General features: G+C 41.9%; 1 protein-coding gene across 1 annotated transcript in view; it reads left to right on the forward strand.

Moving 5' to 3' along the window:
* The window catches only part of sobpa (sine oculis binding protein homolog (Drosophila) a), a 45,048-nt gene extending 24,338 nt beyond the window's left edge, over nucleotides 1–20,710 (forward strand). Inside the window, exons 5-7 of the mRNA XM_030045261.1 lie at nucleotides 6,309–6,404; nucleotides 12,095–14,210; nucleotides 15,757–20,710. Of these exons, the coding sequence (XP_029901121.1) occupies nucleotides 6,309–6,404; nucleotides 12,095–14,209 (2,211 nt within the window). The 3' untranslated portion in view covers nucleotide 14,210; nucleotides 15,757–20,710. The remainder of the gene's footprint in view (nucleotides 1–6,308; nucleotides 6,405–12,094; nucleotides 14,211–15,756) is intronic.
* The last annotated feature ends 2,846 nt before the right edge of the window (nucleotides 20,711–23,556 follow it).

The following is a 23,556-nucleotide window of genomic DNA, read 5'->3' on the forward strand; positions in this document are numbered from 1 at the left end:
AGAGTTCCACACACTCACTCACCGGACGCAGTGTGAGGATTATCCGTAGCAATTAGCATTGATGAATTACTCTCTGTGAATTACTCTCTGGGCGTGAGGCTTGGTGGCAAAAAAGGTGTTGGTCAGACGACGCTTTGCTTACTCATGGCTTTGAGTCAGTCAGCCTCATATTCCACACTGTAACTGACAGGAAATATATTTTTACCAGATTTTTACCAGTCGGGGCTTCACTTCTCATTCCAACACTGTTGATGATTTATCGGTTCTCTAAAAATGCTGCATTCAGGGTTTTCCAAGTAATATATAACTCAGAAAATCTATATTAATCAGAAAAACGGCGAAATAAGTTGTGGTGACACATTTGAATGCTTGCAAAAAATAAAATAAATGCAAAATCCCCAGTGAGTTGCGCTGTCCTTTTCTTTCCCCCGATATTGTTCCAAAACTCCTCACTAAATGATAAACGATAGGCCAATAAGTTATGGTTCACATGCAGTCAGAGGGAGAAATAATTAAAAATGCTGGCAAAAAGCATATCAAATTAAGTGCTGATGCTTGTTAGCACCACTGTTTCCATATATTGGCATATTAATTTTATTTGACAATAATACACAAGCTATTAAAATGTTTGATCCTTGTGTAATACTCACTGTGGCATATCATATTTTATCTGTGCAATGACTTATGGTGTGATCAAACATTTGTTGAAGAGAAATTGAAAATAAGCAGTCTCTATATATAATGATTAATCGGTCGGGTTTTAAAAAATATAGAAATATACTTTTAATTGACAGTTTACAAATATATCTCACACAAATATTGAAATGCACACATCGGCAGCATTTAATCCCGTCCGCTCCTACAATGTACCAAATTCCATTAAGGGTTAAGCGGGTAGGAAAGGAAGCTGCAGCTCGTGTTTTACAGGTCGTTTCTGCACCAGTGTAGAGCTTTTTGTTCGCACCATGAGCCGCCCCCCCTCCTCCTCCCCCTTCCCCCTCCGGAGACCCCAGACCTCCATCAGTGTCTCTCCCCAGGAGCTCCCTCCAGGCACGAGGGGGCAGAGTGCCGCTTCATGTCAGCCCAGAAATGTCACATCACCTCAAACACACGCACGTCTCCCTTACACACAGCCCTGTGGTTGCCTCCCCGGTCCTGACACACTCCGCAATTTACCTCGCATCTACATCGGCTGCCAAGGACGCTGCACGTGCGAGATGAAGAAGACAGGAAAGTGTGTGTTTGCATGTATGCTTATGCTGTGTGTGTGCGGGTCGTTGCGTGCGTGTGTGCCGTGTGTGTGCGCAAATGAAGCTGCTTGTGGAGATTTTTTTGTGAGTGTGTGATGAGGTGTGTTGCGTGTCTGTGTTGCGACTCAGCCTCACTGGTGGTGAGGAAGCCTTGAGGCCTGCTTGACACAGCTGCAGGGCACAGAGAGGAAGGTGATTATCTCGTAGCTGCCAGCCATTCCAGCTCAAATAAAGAGGAAAAGTAACTTGAACTAACTAGGCATCACAATGGTAAAAAGTGATGCCACGCACATGAACTTGTACGACACTTGCACACCTTCGTGTCATTGCTGTAAACTTGGCGTACTAAACTAAAGTGCAAAGAGGACGCACTCAGTTTTGCCAAATTGCAGGTGCATTGCATTGTGCAACGCAGGTGGAATAATAATGAATCAAATGTTCTGTGCAACCTGGCGAAATTTCTCTCAGTCATGTAGGAACACTTCAACTGCGGATGGGTGTTTTTGACCATGAATATTACAAGATGACATTTTCCATTTTTGGTATTTAGCTGAAGCTTATATAGACGTACAATGTAGTTAGAATAAAATTCAGTTCCTGTACTTTTGGCATGGGCAAGAATTGGTTCTTGAGGCTTAATTGTGCCATGACACAACCCTTGTTGATGCCATAATGAACCCTCTTTAGAAAGGTTCTCCACAGAACTGAACCATGTTCAAATTAATGAACCTTTCATTTCAGTTCAGTTCTTCATTCTCTGTTGAGGTGATATTTAGCTTTCAGCAGAAGCATAATGATACAACAATAAAAACAGTAGGACCCACAAATAACACATAAAAGACTCAGTATAACAGGCGTGTTATTTGGAACACAGATGCCTCACTTGGCCAGATGGTGGCACTAGAGGGCAGGTCAGTGGGTCACCTAAATCTCCAGGTTTCATCCTCTTGGCAACATGAATGTTGTCGCCAAATTTCCTGGGCATCCACCACATAGATTCTGAGATACGCCGCCAACATACAGAGTGACATGAAGGCCCAAAAAAAACAAAACAAAACAAAACAAAAACAATTAAAAATCATGATTTCATACGTATGTTCGCCTATTCACATCCTGTTAAAGGGTTACTAAAGGTTGCAAAAATAAAATGGCAAATCAAAAATTTGAACGTACAGTATGTGCAAATGTAGCTTGTTCATTGCACAAAGAATAAAAGAAAATTTGTATCTATTAGACTTTGACCTGGGGCGCCTGTACGGGAGAGACTAAACTGACATACTGGACATGCATGCCCCTCCCTGCCTGCCTCTGATTGGCTAGTCGTTGTCTTTGGATAAGCTTAGAGTTAGGGTTTGATGAGGATTAGTGTTAGCCAATCAGTGGCAGAGTAGGGTCGGGTCTTTCTGCAACATGCACGTCCAGTATGTCAATTTAGTCTCTCCTGCACTTGTACCAATCATAGTTGTTCTTATTTGGGCTAAATTGCCAGTTTTGTAGTTTTATCTGTATCAGTATATCAAAGGCATTGTTTAAATCATTGTGGTGTTATATATAAGGGCTGTGCTATCCAAATATCCCTTGAAGAAACCTGTGCAAAGAGCAAGGCCTCAGTTTCCTTATAATACTCCTGTGCATGTGTGAAGTGAAGAGTGGGCAGTTTTATTAAACACCTCTGTGACATGTTGCAAACACATATTAACTGGCTTTGGGGTGGCATTCCAAAACATTAAAAGTAGAGACCGGCTTGTTGTTTTTGGAAGACTGTGTACCCTTGCCTGTCATTTTGCTTGTGCCAGTGCTGCACTGTACACCCTCATTTCAGGATTTGGGACTGAGCTCAGCTGCGTTTGGTTGTGTTTATCTTTGGATTTGGAAAGCCTGCCTATCAGCATCTTTCTTTGGGAAACACAGCTCTGTTGGCAGGTGACGGGCATACACACCTGGGCATGCATCCGTGCCCAGATGGAGGCTTGCACAGTGGCAGCTGGCGAGCCGTCCCCTTAGGACTCTGGAGTCGCCAGAGGGGCGCTAGGCGGCCGACGACCTGCTCTGTCATTCTTATAAGGAACTTCAACTGGGTGGCAGCTGCAGTGTGCTGGCATGGTGCAGCCGGCAGTATGGAAAAGCACCTTAAAAACACAGCAAACAGCCTTGAAACCATATTTACCTCCTGGACTAAGGCATCTTAAAGTGTTAATTGACTTTGGTTAAACATTTTCCATTTTTTGAAATCTTGACAGCATTTCTGCTCTGTGATTTCAGGCAATGGGGAGAGACAGGAGAGATGAGAATGAAGAGAATGAAACGTGATTGAGTTGGATTTGAATCCGCAATTTTTCAAGTCAGGCTAGCCTGCTGTATCAGGCTGATATTGGCTTTTAATTAATATGTCTTCCACCTCCAATTTGATGGAGGGTAGGGAATATCTTTTTATTATTATTTGTATGTCAGATGGCAAATCGTTTGAGTGTGGCGTGTGAGGATTTTCCTCTGCATCACCCTGCATTAAGGAGCCACTAACACCCCTATCATAATTTCATTAGTCTGGCTCTCAATGGAGAGTTTTAGTGTCCCACCGAAGACATTTAATATTGGCACAAAAATTACCTAGCAACAGCTTTAATCCAAAAATATCAGTGTTATTAACCCAAGTCCACTACGCTACCAGGACAGCCATTTAAAATAGTTACCACTATGTCGTAAGAATATATGTGGTGGCTGAAAAACAGATAATATTATCATTATAATATTACATTTTTAAGCACAACTCTGGATGTGTATTGTTGTGGTTCTATAAGCATACATGATGCATTTATCTGTCTATCTATTTCCTTTTTCTCTATGTGTGTGTGTGTGTGTGTTTGTGTGTGTGGTTGCTTGTGTGTCCCTCACGCCTCGTTCACAGTGCCAACACCTCATTAGTACAATATGTAAATGAACTGGCACAGGGCCAGAGGGTCACAGCGCAAAACTGGAGACAGAATAATGGCACAGTGGCACATCTTTGTGTGTGTGTGTGTGTGTGTGTGTGTGTGTGTATTTCTGGGTGTGTTGAAACGCCTGCCAAGATCCATGACTATGTTTATGTGTGTGTGTTTGCCTGTCTAAAAAATGTGTCTGTGTGTCTGTCCTCATACCTAGGAGACATGCACTGCAGAGTGTGTGTGTGTGTGTGTGTGTGTGTGTGTGTGTGTGTGTGTGTGTGTGTGTGTGTGTGTGTGTGTACGTGTACGTGTGCATGTGTGTGTGTGTGAGAGAGAGGTTGTATAAGAAACCAGTAAATGACCATTGTTAATCTAATGAGCCTATCAGCCTACACTTACTAGTCTGCTTACAGTAATACAATTTATTTTGCACATTTGCGTGACTCCATCTTCCAAACGACCGTGACCCATAATGTTGGGTTTGCTTTCTCCAACCTTGATCCCCTCCGTAACTTTGTCGCAAATCAAAGTTACACATTTATTCTGTCACACTGTAAAAGCCTCATTGCAATCATACACTGTATCCTCTCCAGATAACAATACATTTATTCACAAGACAAAATTCAGTTTCTATAACATGCTCAGAGTGGGAAACGCTGGGAAACAGAGGCAATCCCAGCTGATTTTTAGAGTAAAAAATGTAATTAACGGTTCACCAAATTTATTCTTTGATATTGTCAAGTGATCCACTAAACATAGAATGATTATTTTAAAAGTATGAGTACTATTTTATGAGTATAAAACAGTCTAGGACTTTGACATGAGGTAAGCGGGTGAACGTCTTTTTGACCTAAAGCGCCATGAATTAATTTGATTTAGAAATCAGCAAACGTGAGCGGGCCGCGGCGCTCGCAGGTCGATCCGATCGGAGGTGAAAACGGCGGCCTGTTATTCAGACATGACAGATCTCGTTGGCCGAGCAGAATTGAGCGTTCAACAAAGCCGTGTAATAATTCTCCGCTTCATGTCAGGCTCTTTTTTCACTCTGTCAGGGCTTATTTTGCAATAATGATCGCCTCGCTATACATTATCCCTTACTTGTCAGTATCAGCCTTTGTGTGATAAAACACGCTTCATCTCCTCGTCGGGGCCTCCTCTGACAGTTATATTGTTTCTGTTAGTCTCCATTAGCCCCGTTAGCCGGCTAATGCTAATGCTAGGTGACTTGAAAAAGCTGCTTTAGGCCACAAATTACACAATTAGCTGTGGTTCGCTCGAAGAAATATGATATGAACAACATGAAGTTAGTGCTTAATAACATGAGGTGACATTACTGTGTATATTTAAATATTTTTAGTCCAAAAACCATAGCCTCTGCTCTGCTTCACCGTCTTCTCAGTAGCATTTTGACTTTGAATTTGACGTGAATTCAAGGATGGCTGCCATTTAAAATGAAGTGAAGAATGTACTTTTGGTGTTTGAATAATAGCCGCGAGGTGCCAAGCTGCCATGAGGAGTCTAATTTGATAATTAATAATTTAATATTCAGGGGTATTTGAAAGGGAATTAGGTTGACGTGCTCGCTTAAATTAGATAAGCTAACTAGCATTGATGAATGAGCCGTTACACATGTGTAGCCAGGTGGTGATTTTTTTTTTTTTTACCAATGTTACTTGCTTTACTGATGCAAATATCAACCAAAAGGCGACGTTCAGCTTTGATCTTTTTTTTTTTTTTTTTTTTTTTTTTTTTTTTTAACTTAGCTTTATTCAAACTTGTTTTTATTCAAAATGTGCCACTCTGTTTTCCCCTGTTGGGTGTCTGAATGAATGAACATGCTGCTACATGGACATGGGCAGCACTTACTCTGTCTTTTCTAAATTTCATCCTGAACCATACATGTGCATGCACACGCAGACGTGAAACACACACACACACACACACACACATGCAAACACGCAGAGCCACAAATCGGTCTCTCCACCAACCAGTGCATGTTCACGCCTTCCAAAAATCACCATTTCCTTTCACCATTCTCAGTGTTTTCTTTTCCATTTATGAGTTTTCTTGTTGTTTCTGTTCACCTGTTTATTTTGTCCATTCGTAAAAAGAAGCCATTATTTCTCCCCCCCAGGCGAGAGACGAAGATGGCCTCGGTGGGAAATTACCCCAGCACAGCTTTACTCAGGACACGCCCAGGCTTGTCTTCAAGACAAACAGCGATGTGCTTGTAAGGACCATAACCATTTAACACCAGATAGAGTTTAAGCTTGATGGCTACTGCACAAATATGTTTTGATGTTGTTCAATGTTAAAAGTGCCTAATTTTCTCATCACTTCTTGTTGTTTATGTCTCTGGACTGGTGGTTTCATATTTGGGCATTAAAAGCAGACATCAAACATCAGACACTGGTCAGCCCAAAGCTGAGCTGCACTTATTTTCCCCAAGCGGCCCTTATGGCCATCATGCTTTTTAATTGTTTGCATTCAGTTAGGTTTTCAAAAGTGTCATATCTTTTTCATGCATAATCATTTGGTTTCTCATCTTCATTATGCATCCTATCCAGTGGTTTGGGTCTATTCGATTTATAGAAATCATCAGGCAGTTTTGAACCAATCCACAAGCAAAGGGAGTTCGCCATCACTGTAACAGATGACACATTTATGAGGAAAGTGTAAGATGAATTTTGGTGTCAGATTTCTTTTTTTTATATATATATCAGTTTGACGTGGTGGGTTTCATCGCTCACAATTCATGGTTTAGTGGATATAAGTGTTTTTGTTGACCACTCGTGGCAACAGAAAAACAACGAAATTGTGCACTGCAACGTTCATGCACGTAACTATGATACTAATACAACATAGTGGACTTGAGCCAATGTGTCCTGCATGGGCAATCTACCAGACGGCCTATCAGGGCAGCTCAGGAGCCCACATGACATTTAGGCTCACAAAGTTTTAGACAGGACCAATCTGCTACAGCGGCATGCAAATGCAACGCAGTAGGTCTCTCTAGTCTAGTCGCTCTTACACCTGGAGTTATTTTACTCAATCAGTGTGTGTAAGTGTGAGTGTGTGTGTGTGTGCGTGTGTGTGTGCGTGCGTGTGTGCTTGTGCACTGTGAAATGTATTGCAGCAGTGGCTCACATGGCCAAGGGAGAATAGTCCTTATATGTCACACCTATAATGACTGACAGTAATAGGTGATTATCATAGGAGCAGCCCCTTGGGACTGTGGTTATAGTCTTCTTTGGCATTTATCTACACTTTAACCTTTTGCTGCACTGTTCAGATTATAATGAAGCATCTTATTCTGTAGCAGGTACATAGTGAAGCCAAATATAAAATGTTAAAAAGCATATGACATGTTTCCCCTATTCCAAGCCAGGCTAATTATAACCATAGACAGCATCTGAATAAGTCACAGGCCTATGCATTGACACACCAGGGATGACATAATACGGTTATAAAACACAGATATTTCAAAACACAGTTGATCAAATTGTAAACGGAGAGTTTAGTTAATCATGGAAATTAGTACACATTGCAGATGGTCTGTTAAGTATTGCCAGAGTTTAATTTTCATGCGTAAACTTTTAGAGTAAGCCGTTGTTTCATTTTTTTTTCCCAGTGGACCAGGTGCTTTAAGATGGCAGTGTCTTGCTTTAACGTCATCATTCCAGTTTTTTGTTGTTTCTTTTTTTTTTTTTTCCAAATCACCAATGGATTGAGACTGGTGAATTGTCAAGAGTGGTTATTTTGGTATTGATTGTTTTGGAGAGCGAGATGAGTTTGAACAAAATGACGATAAGCCAAGACCGCTTTTCTTTCAGCGCCTGGTTCATCTTCCATTTAATGTAGAAAATTACTGTATCTGACAAGGAGAACGATAAATAGTTTAAAAGGGCTTGCGTGACAATGGCAGCAATTTGAGAAGTGTGAAGAGAGATGACACATCCAGCTTAACAGAGGGGATCTGCAAGGCTGTCCCTTTATGAAGTTTTGCGGTGCAAGCCTCTTCATCCTCAAAAACCCTCTTCATCCTACACTATAAAACCTCTTCACGCGCTGCAACCTCTTCATCGCCTGCAACCCTTTCATCTTCCGAGCTCATGAAACGCATGAAACCTTACAATCTCTATCGCATCTGCAACTCCCCAACCTCTTAACCCTCTGCAGCCTCTTCCTCCTCCTCATCCTCTCCACAATGCCTGAGACCCCCTCATCCTCTGTTATCTCTTCATCCACTGAATCCTCTTCCTCCTCTTCACCATATGAAAGCTCCTCATCCTCTGAAACCTGTTGATGGTCCACATCTTTCTTCTGAAAACATCTTTTTGCCTCTAAAAGCCCTCTGTAACTATATTCTTTATTCAGTCTGTTTTATCCTCAGGGTAAATTCTAAGCATTTTTGCAGTCCTCACAGAAGTTAATTAAACTAACTGCTGCCTTACCTACTGCAGTGATTCCTGCATTTTTCTGTGATTGGGTCAGAAGGTGAGGGGAGCAAGAAAACACAAAACGGCAAGATGACAGTCGAGGTGACTGTACTTGTTTAGAGGCACGATAATTGTTGTAAAGCAAACGGTTAAACTACACCGCCGAATGCTGGTTCGTTGGCCACGATGGAAATAAATGACCATAATTACATTCAACTGCAAACATCTGTGTGCAGGAGAGGGGAGAAAGCGAGAGAGAGAGAAAGCACAACTCCATTAGCGTAATGCGCAGTGAAATTTCACTCACAGTGCAGAAAGTCGTTAAGTGCTCTCCATCTGTCTTTCTGAGTCGAGGAAAATTTCAGCACATTTATTATTTAAAATATCCTGGGCCTACCATTATCAAACTCAACTTGCCAGAGCACCTTTTTGACTTTTATTCAGTCATGGTTCATTGAATTAGCCAGGATTAAATAGGCAGTTTAAATCTGGACAGTTCAAGGCACTGACATCGGAGCGTCACCGTTGTGATTGTTACTCTGCAGTCCCGTCCTGAACAAACAGTCTCTGTTCTGTTGTTGCTGTGCTTCGTCGTGCTCTGCAGTTCATTGTGACGAGGTCAAGAAATGAACGTTATCAGATGTGTGCTAGTTTCTCATGAGTTGCATTCCCACATGGCATCCTTCCTGAGTCACACTGGTGAATCATTCTTAACTTACTGGCCCCACCTATTAAACGCAGAACTCTGTCTTGCAAATCTTTTGTCCTTTTGAAATGCGCTTTTGCCCAAACAGACGCACATACTGTTGCACATACGGTAAACACTAATGCAGGATAATGAGGAAAACCTATTTTTTTTTACACATGTGACAGCCGCATGCCATGTATTCTTTTGAAATTCTGGCCAGTGCCACAATGCATCTGCTCAAACAGTCCATATGAGTCCCCTGTCTCTTGATGCTGCCAGACGCGATGGTGCCAAATAAACCAATGTTGCTATGCAGTGTGCAAAAGAGTTTATCCGCCTTCCGGTTGCATCCCTCAACTTATTAACATTCAGCTGGGGCTTAAGGGTCCATGTGATGGATGGATGTCGTTGAGGGGTCTGACAACTGATTAATGCCTTAATTATCTCCAGCGAGGACCTGCCACTCCTCCCAGAGCTGACAGAGTGAGTTGTGTGTGGCCTGACGAGTAACGCCGTGTTCAGGGCTCGCCCACTGCTATCTACTCTACCAGGGTCACATTCATTTTCTTCCAAAAGAAAAATTTGCACTTTTTGTGCTGAAAAGGTGTGTAACCATGATGAAACAGTGCGGCAGAGTGTTTGGGATCTCTGCCACTGCAGTGACTGAGAAAGACAAATTTTCAATCGAAGCTTCTTTTACTCAACTTTTGCACACATGGTGTTTGAATTCGAACCTAATTTGCATTCTGGGTACATTTGTGATGCTGTTGCCTGACTTGAATCTACTAAAATCACAACCTATGAGGAGCAGAAGTTGTAAAATATTTTACATAGCGGCACAAGGTTTGCTAAATGTGTGAGTTGTCAGAGACTGAGATTTTACTGGCATTGATACTGGATTGATAGCAGTAATAGATTGTTATAGATTGAATTATTGGCTCCAGTCATGCTTGACAAGTCCAAAGGTGATTCAGACAAGTTGAGCTGGTATCTGTCTTTCGGGTGTGATAAATGGATGCATTCACAAAGCAAAACATTTAGTTTTTATTATTTAGAAGAAAGAGGCCAAAGTCAACCTTAATGCTATGAAGACTTAAGCCATTATGAGTTAGTAAGTGCTGAGAAGAGGTCTGCTGTTTAGAATTCTGAAATAGTCATCAAAGCAGTCAGAAAAGAATAATAATAAATCAAGTTACTGTCAAATGTTTGGACAGCCATGAACAATTTAATGTTAAGTGATGTTTAATTTTTTTAAATATACAAAGGTTCTTACTCTATTTCACATAAAGACAACAATTTTCAACAACATTCGAGCTAATCGCAATTCTTACATTGCGTTGTTTAGTATAAAAAGAAAAAAATACCTCATTTACACTGTGATTTGTGATTATCAGTACATTTCAGGATTTTACTTGAACTGTTTGATTGTGGCCAGTTTTCCTCAATCTGCCCTTCAGTGACATCCTGCAAATCTCAGAATGACTTTCCCCAAACAGGCTGTGCAGTGTGGACACAACAACAGCAATAGCAATAGTGGAGTAGATTTTTCCATTTGAGAAAAAGTCATAGCAGAGAGAGAAGAATGCCATGGTGTACCCGGTTGTTCAAGTTACAGAAAAAGCCATGAGAGAGGGCTTTAAATTTCACCCACTCTAAACAACACATTTGCAAAGATGCAAGCTGTGGCTGCATTGACTTTTGGTCTGCTGGGGCTACTGTTGGTGTAGAAGTTGGTATCTCTGCCTTTGGTATGTTTGTCTCCCTGTATGATTGATTGATTGAATGATTGACTCTTTGGTGAAAATGATCTGTTTACAAAGATGCCCTTGCTCTTTGATTCAGAGGTACTGACACCACATCCTGACATTTGTGCTGATGTTTTAGATAGATGAAACATTTGGTTCTATTAAATTCCATTCAAGCTGAGCTGGAAATATCTTGGTGCGATATCAGGTTATCTATGTTTGGCGAGTTATCTACAGAAAGAAAGAAATATACCAAAAAATAAACAGAAATGCAAGGTACATTGCAGATAGCTGTTTTTAAGAGTGTTTCCTTTTAAGACTAGAAAAAAACTCATTCATTCTTGCGTACTTTAGTTGAGAAAGAAAACTTTATTTGGGGAGACATTTTCAAAACATCAAAAATAAATAAAGATAAACATACTTGTTAGCAGTCCAGTTGACTCAACCGTCATAACTATCAGACGAGTCGGTGCACGCCTCAATCTCAAGTGTGAAAGCCCATTAGAGGATACACATTTTTCTGTTTCAGTGCTCTGCCTGTGGCGACTTTCACATTGGGATCTGTGGTTAAATGAGAACAAGTGGCTCCTTACTGGCAACAGAAGGTGTAAATGGGTATTTCTTGTTAGGGCAAAAAGTTGTTAAAAAAGTTACACAAACAAAGACAAAGTCACTTCAAAGCCACTTCAAAGTAGAATGCCATTCTGTGCACATTTACCTTGTGGTAAAGGAAATTACCTCAATTTAGATAAACATGCATCCATAGCCCCACACTCACACACACACACACACACACACAGATACACAAACAAGTTAAGTGTTCTCTCTTGACAAATACTGTAAAATATTTAGAAACACTCGCTTTTTTTCAGAACAAAATCTGTATTTTAATGTGTCTCCAGATGGTTTTGAAGCTGAGCTTCTGTTTATGAGTGTAATTAAAAGGAGATTGTATTGTATTTCATTAGGAACAAACTACAACTCTTCTATAAGCAGGGGGACAGACACTGATACATTGTTTGTCTTCTCTTTGTGTTTTGTGTTGCAGGTGTGTGACTGGTGCAAACACATTCGCCACACTAAGGAGTATCTGGACTTTGGTGCTGGGGAGCGGAGGCTGCAGTTCTGCAGTGCCAAATGCCTGAACCAATATAAGATGGACATTTTCTACAAAGAGACCCAGGCTGCCCTGCCTGGGGCACTGTGCAACCCAGGACATGGGGCTGGTGGTGAGGGTAAGGGTGAGTGCAGTGCAGGGGTACAGCTACTCACTCCTGAATCCTGGGGAACGCCATTAACGGACCTCCGGCGTAAGGCTCCCTCACCAGGGGGACCCTCCACGACATCTGCTCTGGCTCCTTCAACCTCCTCTGCCACCTCTCCCTCAGAAACTGCTACTGTCTGCTCCCCGTCCTCCTCCTCCTCAGCCAAGATTCCTACACCTAGACCCCACGAGAGCCCTACACTCCCCCCTCCACCTGTTCCCACCTTGCACCCACCCTTGGGGGTCCCCTCTGGTAGCCCCCCCATGGTGATGACACCTCGGGGACCTATGCCCCTGCCTCTGTTCATGGAACATCAGATGATGCAGCATATTCGTCCACCATTTCTTCGCCCATCTGCCCATGCAGGAGGCCCCAACAGCCCCTTGTCAAACCCTATGATCCCTGGCATTGGTCCACCACCACCCCCAAGGACCCTTGGTCCACCATCCAGTCCCATGCACAGGCCCCTGCTGTCTCCGCATGTTCACCCCTCATCCAACCCGAACCCTGGCATGATGCCTCCTCACCCTGGTCTCCCCATGCCAGGCCTACCCCCTTTCCCCCCAGTCAATATGATGCCCAATGGGCCCATTCCCTTGCCCCCAATGATGAACTTTGGAATGCCTTCCCTGGCCCCCCTGGTTCCCCCGCCAACTCTCTTGGTCCCTTACCCTGTCATTGTACCCCTCCCTGTTCCAGTCCCTATCCCAATCCCCATTCCCTTCAGCTCCAAGACTTCCAGGGACCAGCCAGAGAATAGTGGGACCATCTCCAGTGCTCCAGAGTCGTCAGAAACCTCAGCCTCCTTGCCGCATTCTCCTGGTTCCTCCGGAGGGGATGGATTGGAACAGAAAGTAGGGCCATCTGGCTCAGGATCTCTCTCTCCTGGGTTCTCTGGTTACAGCGCTGGCCAATTGGGCTCTGGCTCAGACAGAAGTCGGACAGCGGTTGTGGACTTAACTGTGAAGGCAGAGGACGGTTCAGGGAATCTGTGTCTATCAAGTGGCCCTGGACTAATGGATGGAGTCATCGATCTAACGATGGGCCAGCGGTCGTGCCAGCAGCAGGTCATTCAGAGGATGCTGCCTGGGGTCCAGGTTAAAGTCGAGGCAGAGGTGGATTCAAGATCTCCACCAGCTGCTGGGCAGGGGAGGGACGGGAGGGACGGGAGGGACAGTCGAGATGGGAAGGAAGGGACCCTCTCACAGGGCCTCAGTGCTGAGGAAACAGAAGGGCCCAAACACCTGAAAACACTGGAGTCATCTTGCCCACCCTCCAGCAATGACAGCTCTTCCTGCAGTGCTGATGCTCCACTGACCCAGCCAAATCCCTGTGTCTCTACCCTCCCCAGTCTTTCCCCCCAACCCCAACCCTTACCCACCACAGCACGGACCCAGCCCCAATCCCTACCGCAAGTCCAAGCTAGCCCTGCTGCCCCATGTAATGTCATTGTCAATGGTACAGGATGGCATGCACTTCTCACTCCTGCCTCTGAGTCTTGCCCTGAACGAAGAGGAGACGGAGCAGCAGGGGAAGGAGGAGGAGGCGAGGACCAGCCAGCCAATGGTGAGCTGGAGCGTGAGGCATTGAAAGAGAACAGCTGCTCAGTGGCAGAATGGGAGCCAGGGAAACGGGGCTCAGTGGAAGAGGAGATGGTGGGCACAGGGGAAGGTAAGCAAGACCCCGACTCCAGTCTGGAGGAGGGTGAGCACGCCTATGCCCTGCCACTGCTGCCTACTGGAGGCTGTGTGGTCATCCAGCCTGTGCCAAAGCCCGGCGCTGACAAGACGGCCATCCTGTCCTGCTCCATCAGCGCACCATTATCAGCTGCTGGGAGCCCCGAGCTGGAGCCACCACTGAAGAGGAGGTGCCTGCGAATCCGCAATCAAAACAAATGAGGTGGGTTTGCCCTGGTGTACCCTGACACTAATTTATATGTATATATACGTGTATATTGAATATCAGAGATTCATTTAAATTTTGGATTTTACAAAAGGGCGCCTTTGGTTGGGTTTGATGTCTCTTTATCTCTAGTGTATAACTGTTACCTACTAAAACTGATGAGCCACACTTGTGAAATTTTCATATCAGGGCATTTACTGTCCCTTTTTAGTTCTTTGTCTCTTTTAACAAATGAGAAATGAAAATGAGATTTTTTTTTTTTTTTTAAATGGACACGAATGAGACACCTTCACTCTTGATTTTTTTCACTTTTCATTTTACAGTGCTCAGGAGGAGCACCTCTGTAAGAGCTGAGCTTTGGGAGTTCACTGGTTTGTTAACTGGATTGTTTGCTGTTTTGTCACATTCATTAGTATGATTGTGTGTAATGTTTTTGCCATGTGCAGTGCACAGAGCCCTAACACTCCTTCCTAACTAGGGATAAGTGAGCGAATGGAGCACAAGAGCGCACGGCAAACTGTTCTTATTTTATCTGTTTGATGCGGGTGCAAAATGAAAGCCAATCAGGGAGCTTAGTCTATCTGTTGTCAAACGAGTTATCAAAGTTGTCACATTCGTTGAACTTACTTGAAATATCCAAACCTACAAGCAATCACCACCTATTCAGTTTCCTTCTTCCAAATAGTGTCATAGAAAAGCTGATGTTAATACTAGGTTAGCTGACTTGTCAAGATGGATGTTTTTGTTGCACCTGCACACAGCAGATCTCATGCCTTAACATTTTGTTAGATTTTCTGACTTTTCAAAAAATTAAAAAATGTGAACAGTTTGGAATTTGTTTTTATTCCAGTTTAAAGTGGAGTATTTTTAGCCAGACTAAGTGCCTACCTACAGTTATGCAATGTTACATCCATGTTTTTTGATTTAGCTGGGAGATAGCCTAGTTCCCATTTCACAAGAAAATAGCTTGTTGCTTTACCTTGAATGGCAGATCTATGCCATTCAAGGCATTCTATGGACTGCAGAATGGAAATACACCTTTCATGTCAAGGGGCTTATTTTGCACATCTCATACCAAATTTTATGATTTACTCTTTGCACTGTTAATTAAATGAAACAGTATTTGGGAGCATCAGCCGATGACCATTTGTGCTGTAAACTGCATAACATTCACTATGAAATAGGCTTCCTCAAAATATGTGAAATTAATGCACACAGAGAAGCATACACCCTGAATATTTATTCTTTATTTACCCACAAGTATCCTGAGCTTGACAGACAATGTGCGTACCAAATGAGGAAACACTGATGAATGCTGACACTTTCTCATATTTGTTCCTAAGAGCATTCAGCACTAAAACTACATGTTCACATCATTTTGGGACAAGGCTTTTGCACTGAACAACCCACATCCTTCAGTTTACTGTAAAATTTAAAAAATGTTATGTCCTGTTTGGATTCATGTTCTTACTTTACCCTAACAGTCTTAGGGGTGTTTTGGGGGCTTCCTCTGTCCTAATTCTCCACCCACTCTGTTTCACAGATGGATGCTCTGAGGAACGCCGTGCCATCAGTGACACTCAAATGTCCACCCCCCGACCACCACCACCACACACACACATTGTTTTTGTCCTCACCCATAGTCCAGTCTACCAGCACTACAAAACGCCTTCGACGACTGATAAAGAGTCCAACCAAACTTGTTAATCTGTATCATAGTAGAGCAGACAGGACTCTTTTTGTCTGCATGACAGATGTTCACATCCGCCTAAATGGACCGAATTCCTATAGACTTGTGGTTCATCTGAAAAGGCCAGCTGGATCTCTTGACCTCTACAGCTGCAGATGTACCCATCACAGGAGGACTTTGCCCCACTGCTTTTCTCCTCATTTAAGAGACTTTCAGCCCACACTGCCCCCTCGTACGTAATCCACCATCCCCAATCAAAGCAAATAATGTCTGTGTTGTCAGTTTTTATGGAATGCACTGTACGGAGTTGACCATTCAAAGCTGCCGCTGGGAAATTGGTGGAGGAGCCCCAAGGAGAAAACTCCAACCCGCTATAAAATGTTCCCCGTGCTGATCTTCCCTAGTGCCACAAGTACAAAAACCCTGCTACAATTAAGTGTTAATTTTTCTCCACACTTCTTACTCACCCAACTTGTAGCTATGGTATCAACTGAGTTGGCATAGCTTTGACTGTAGAACAAAAAAAAAAAAAAAAAAGCCACACAGCTGGCAAAAAATAGCAGAACATCTGCCCAATCTTGGCCTTTGCTTGTACACAACCAGCAAAACAATGTAATTGCCAACCTGACGCCAAATGTTTTTGGGTTATTTTGACGGGTGGGTGGCCAAACAAGAGGCATGCCATGAATTGATCCAGTTAATGGGGTATGTTTTGTGAATGATAAAGAGTCACGAAAAAAACCCTAAGAATCAGGCAGTATAAGGTTTGCCGCCCTTTCTGGAGCAATGAAGGGCTGGACAAAACAGACAAGGTATTTTTAATCAGTAGCTGAAAAGCAGTCCTTGGACATCGTTTTGAAAGCATAACTATTCCTATTGAATCAGCAAATTAGAGGACAAAATGTTAGAGCTTCACCAGCAATTGATGGCGTGTGGGTGGAATCATACAATCTCAGCCATTTTCCTGTGGCAGCCTTTTTGTTTTCTCTTAAACTTCACCCAAATGTGGATATATTGTTATACCAGAATCAGACAGAGTTGGTTGTAGTTGTGATAATCACTCCTACTATTGACATTTTTCACTCCCTAGGGAATGCCATCTGTGCGCTTAAACAATAAGCCATGCTAGTAACAATGCTACCGGTTAATAAATTCTGAGCCCCTGCTGTTTGAGAGCTCTTCAAGGCTTATTGCACCTCCAAAAGAACTGGGATGGCATGGCAATGTAGAGGCTCTGCCAACTTGCAATGGGTACTTGCTACCGCAGGCTAGTACTTAATCTTTTCTATAATACATTACCAGTGATGTTCCTGTCATGGGTTAGTTTGAAATGACTGCACTAGAATTTAGAGGGGGCAGAGGGAAAACAGCTCTTTCATAAATAATTCCTTTGGGACCTGGAGGAAAAAATGTCAAAATAACACAACAAAAAATTTTTTTAAAACAATTAGGAAATTCATTTTTAAAAAAGTAATTTGAGGGAAAAAAAAAAACAACAGAAATCTCCACAGTCTTTTGCCCTTCCATTGTGATGCCATTTTGCTTCATCATACTAAGTGTTTGCCAATTATTATTTGTGTTATGCCAGTTGTTTCTGTTATAAAGCCAATCATGTCCTTGATTTTATGCCATGCCCTATCTACGGGGTTTGGATAATACAGTGCAATGTAACTGTAACCTGTCTGCTTTTATCTGATCCAATTCCACCACAGCTTAAAGCTGCGAATTAGGACACCATTGAACAAAGCCAGCATTTAGGCTGCGTTCAGACAGCCAGTAAAAAGTGGCCAGAATCTGATTTTTTTTTCCAAATGTAATATAGACCGTTTTTTAATGCCGATGTGAACAGCAAAAAATCACATTGAATCTGACACTTCTAATTCTGATTTCAGCCACTTTCATATGAGGTCTTGAATCAGATGCGTATCTTATTCCTGCTGATGTGATGGCTGTGAATGCTCAGATCAGAATTCATGTCATTTTTTCCCCCCACATCAGCATCATTATTCATTCATTATCAGCACTGGTGGCCAAAACAAAACATGGAGTACAACAATGACAGAGAGACAGGAGGCTGCAAATTTAATTGATTTACAGGACGATAACTTCTTGCCCTCAAACTGCCACCACACCACTGTTACAGCAACCAATTAAAAAAAGGAATGCCTCCACTATTTAATTAATTGTGATGATGAACCGCCATGCCAGTGACATTTTTGGTTGTTCAACAGCATGCTTGTTGTAAATGCGGGGTCACGGCACAGATCTGTTCACACTGATATCAGATACAGTCAAGCCAAAAAGATCAGATTTAAGAAAAAAAAAATCAGAATTGGGTCACTAGTTGACACTCCTATGGAGGAAGGATAATGTACCAATGAGAGACAAGTATTATCACCATGCCAAAGGTGTGTTCAAACAAAACAGCTCACCTGGTTTTCAGAGGGGATTTAAAACTGAAGAATTGATCAAATCATGTTTAATTGCCAAAATAACTAGCACTTATCTAAACGTATTGTGTTACTGATGTGCAGTGGGACTGTTGAAAGCAGTATTACCCCAGGATATAAGTGAGGCTAAATACAGTCATGGATTAAAACCATAATGCAGGACATTAGCAGTTTATTTTCTTAAGTAATCTTTACATCACACAGAATTATACCTGCTATCACCATTTTCTTTTTCCTTTGTTCCTCTTCAATTAACACTTTCTCATGGCTAGCCTTGGTGTTCCTCATTCTTTTCCCTAGTGAATGCGATGAGCCCCAGTATCTACACATGCACAAACACACACGGATAAACACATGGCACAAACACACATACCCAGACACACACGTCACACATGCACACAGTACACTTAGTAGGTTTAACGTGTGTGTGTGTGCGTGTGTGTGTCAGGCAGATGCGAGCAGAGACAGTTGAGATTAGAGAGTGTTGATTCAGAGTAAGCAGTGTGCAACTCTATCTGTTGCCTGTTAGTCAGGCATTTAGGCTTAGCCTGTCGCTTGCCAAGGCCCAGCTTTGGTGTCACTTTAAGCATTTCCTTGCCCCCCCCACTTCATTTCTCTCTGAGCAAAAGACGAAAATGTTCTTTTTAATTCACTTTTTCCTTCTTGTCTGCTTTTACTTTTTTTGAATAATCTCAGTATTCATCTCTGTTTGTTCCTCTGTGTCTTTCCATAAAAAACATCACAAACAGCCTAACCATATCATTGTTTGTCAGAAATTAGTTTATTTGAAGAGTACAAGATGCCCCTCGTGAAGCTTGACGCACCAGAGATTCATTAGAGATGTCAGTGTTGAGCTGTGCCGCTGCTTGTCCTGAATCTTGCTTGTGAAAGCACAGACATCAGGGCTGATGCAGCCTTGAAACTGGACACTATAGTTGTGTCTGTCAGGGCTTCATAACAGATGTGGGAGTCAGACAAACCTGAGACAATGAAACAGCTCTGTCCTTTCGTCTGATAGCAGATAGGTCATGGTTTCCTGTTCGTTACTGTTTGTGCCTGCTCTGACATTCACCGCACAGTCAAAGGAATACACCAAGGTTTTGGGGGACTGAGTCGTTGGTCAGCTTCTGTTAGGTGATGAGAAAATAGACACCAAAGTCATACCCTGGTAGATCACTGCTAATATTTTTTACAACACACTCCTTGGGTTTTTAAGAATTATGACGACTGACCTTTTAGTAATGACCAGTTTTTAGTTTTTTTTTATTTTTAATCTATGGTCCTTTCATATCATTAAGTCAGTGTAGCTAATCTCACTAGGTTTATTTTGTAACCATATTTTAATTTTGGCTGCACATTGTCTCCTACCATTCATCACAGGTCAAGTTGCACTCCAAATTTTATAGGAAGAAAGCCCTTCGGATAGAGAAAGATGTCCCTGATGTAGCTCAGAACAGTATTCTGTTTTTTCCGATATCACATTCAATTTGTTTCATATCAATTTTACCGGCACCCTGCAAAACAACTGCAAGACTTGGCTGCATATAATACAAAATTGCTTTACATAGAGCTTCAGACATACTAAAAGCTCCCGGTTTCTCACATTTGACATAATGCTGTTCCTATAATAGCTTTGAGTGTAGTGTATGATAACATGTTGGGTACACATGGATGATTTCGGTGTCTATATTCTCTCTCAACCTCGCTACAATTTGGTGTATTTCTTGAAGCAAATTTCTAACAGGAAGGGGAAGTTGAACTCCTGCCATTTGTTTTCCAGCTTCTCACACAAAAACGTGCATAATCATGTCTCGATTCGCATCAGTACCGCATGTGTTGGTCTCGCATGTTTCAGAGAGACATGGAGGCCTGTTCTCCTTGTAGTCCTGGACCCTCTGAATCGGTCTATTTGATGGCAGACAGACTCATGACAAATCTCCAGCATTCCTTGTACAAGATGAACTACAGGCCTGGTCAAACGGCCTGAATTATGCAATGACAACTTAAACCACGCCGCGAGAGAGACGAGTGGTCCACAGACAGAATCAACACAACATGACTTCATGTTTGGTTTCAAAAATAACAGAGAAGTTGCCTTAACTCTTGCTTGTATAATCTCTAGTTAAGACAATGATGCTCGCTTGTAAAGAAGACTCTCCCCTCTTTGTACAAAATGAAATATACAAAAAACAACAACTTTGTTATCTTGCTAGTGTCAATGTATAGAGGATCAGCTTTTTCTGTAACTTGTATGGACCATCACATTTTTGCTAAGGAAAAAAAAAAACAAACCCTCCCGACTCCTTGTTCCTAAACATCTGATCTGTTCAACGTTTTAACTTGTGGTGGACTGTCAATCTTTTTGTGTACATTTTATAGTATTATTTATTGTTGACAAGTTTTGCATTTGCAAATAATTAAAAAAAAAAGTGAAGGTGGTTTGACCTGAGCATTCTATTCCAATGTAAATGCCTGGTGAACAGTGAATTGCTTTTTTTATAATTAAAATGGAGAAACCCGTGATATGAGGAGATGATCTTTGTCTTTTTATTATGAAGTTGTAACATGTACAGAACATGTGGCCAAAATTGCTCTGGAAAAGAATCATTTTTTTGTGTTGTAACGGTATTTGTTTTATCCAGTGACTTGCTCATGAAGACGAATAAATAAGAGGCACACACCACTCTGTTTGAACTGAGTCATATCTGTTCAAATATGTGGAGCGCCGCATGAGTCTGTGTGGAGATATGCAAGGATACACACACACACACGCGCACACACACACAGGCCTTACAATAGGGCACTACCTTGATGAGAGTTGGTGTCTCAAACCATTAAAATCTCCACTTTCCTTTGTCATTAGTACCTGAGGGCGTTTTGCTCTGAGTCATCACTTCGTCACACAGCTTTGCAAGGCACAAGCCTGACCTTAACCAGTAAAGAATTGTAAAAATCACATTTAATTAATTTTGTCATTCATGTGAAATTAAAGCAACACTTCCAAAAAGAAAAAAGAAAAAAAAAAATCCCTCCTACACCTAGTGCAAATGTCTCCATCATCAAGGTAGTTTCTGTGTGATCTGATGAGATTTTCACTCTGTCCCGTGGTTTCCTGTCTCCCAGAAAGAAAAAAATGTACAAGTGACAAACTCAACAGCAAGAGCTCTTCTCAAAAACAGTGAAACCAACTCTCGACATAACCTTGGGGGTGAATGCAAGGTGGAGAGATTCCTACCCTGTCCCATTGTATTGGTATGCTGGCAAACACATTTGAAAACCTCACCAAATCACACAGAAATGGATTGATAGATTACACTTCAGGGGGAAATGTGAACATATGTATACAGTTTTTGTATTCTGGGTGAACTGTTCCTTTAATCGGCATTACAATACTTAGCTTTTTCGACAATGCAACTGACAATATAACTTTTGAGAGAGAACCCTTGCCTCCTCATGCTCATTCTGTGCGGCAGAAATGGAGGAACTTTCCAGTAAAAAGTGAGTTCATGTTAAAGCTCTTTTTTTTTTTTTTTTTAATTCACGTGTGCTGTTTCCTGAGAATGGGACAGTTTAGTCACTAACTGTTTATGCAAACTTTCTAGGAAGGGATAAATGATTGAGAAAAAAAAAAGAAAAACCAGACATGAGCTCTCCAAATGCTTATAAAAAACATATTTGCTGACTGAAAATCAATGGTTTTCCCCCCTCAGGCATGGCATTTTCATCAATTCTGTTGCATTTTGTGAGTATTTGAGACTTTAAGTGTTTAGAAACACTGGGAACCCGATGTGGTCAGCACCAAAAAGGTTGCCAAATATTTGAACGAAGGAAAAGATTCAAACAATAGCCAGTTCCTAAACAAGAGAGACATAAAACCCACAAGTCATGTTATCTTTTACATCTGGAATGTTTTCTCTAGCTCTGATCCAACCTGTAATAAGGCACTAAAACATCATTAAAGATTAAAATACAAATGATTAAGCGTTCAAGCACATTTTAAAATCATTTATAACTGGTTAAGCATCGGTTATACTATTTAGATATCAATAAATGAGATGGAACAGATCCACAAAAAGCTGTTTACTACATCATGGGCCCGCTAATTGCTAATTATTGTCACTAATGATTAGCCCACCAGTGATGCTGGTTAGTAATTTAGCAATGATTCATAAATAGCTTAATACAGACTGTTAAAATGCCACAGAATTGCTTCAGTAATTCAGTAGAGTCACCGGAAGGCATGATTTTCTACAGAAGTAAGAACATTTTAATGTATGATAACGGCCCCGACTGCATTTCAGGCTCACTGGAACCCCTTTGTTTATTTCAGAAAATTTTAATGCACCATCAGAGCAGCCCATCGACAGGCACCCTGTTTTTCACCCTGGGAGATGTTCACATGAGAGGGTCTCTAGCTCCACCGTGTGGCTCCTGGCAGTATTGGCCTGCCCTTCATGGAGGAGAGAGCATGGTGGTGGGGGAAAGGCTTGATGTCTTCCTCAGAGAGGTTTTGACGTAACTACATTACTGTGTACACTGATTTAAATGTTTGGACATGTGAACTGCAAGCACAAAGCTAGTATCAATGTGGATTAAACTGATCATATAATGCATTAAGTCCAGAGGATTGTATGCATTACAATGATATACCTTTTCCTGCCATTTTAAGAGCATTGCTTTACATTTAATTTATTTTCCTGTTGGGTTTTGCTGTGTGTATGTATTGCTCTATCATTTAGAGATTTAATCAGAATGAAAAGTATATCCAGATGGTTATTATTGTTGTTGTTGTTGTCGTTTACTAGATATTACATGGAGAAGTTGTACCCCAATCGATCTCATATAATTTATAGACTGATCTAATTTGCAAAAGGCAGTTGTGGTAAAGGCGATAGTGTTTCCCAGTAGGAAAATGAATGGGAAATTTCTCAGGAATGAGCACGATCATTAAGGGTGCTGGTAGTTTCTTGCCCTCACTTTTCTGTTAGCCAAGTTTCCTACTTCTGTGGAAATGAGTGTTTCTGTAAACTCAGATTTCTGGGAACCATGACATGATGTCAGATGGACCTTAGTCAGGAGCCGTCGTTTCCTCTGTGGTTTGGGACAGTGTGAACCACAGAGTCCTCAAGCTGTCACCTGCTCTCCATCCAGCTCCAGCTAAAAGCCAAAGGAGCGCAAAGGAGAAGAAATCATCAAACTGCAC

Source organism: Myripristis murdjan, chromosome 22, assembly GCF_902150065.1.
Source record: "Myripristis murdjan chromosome 22, fMyrMur1.1, whole genome shotgun sequence".
In the NCBI taxonomy this organism is placed as follows: Eukaryota; Metazoa; Chordata; class Actinopteri; order Holocentriformes; family Holocentridae; genus Myripristis; species Myripristis murdjan.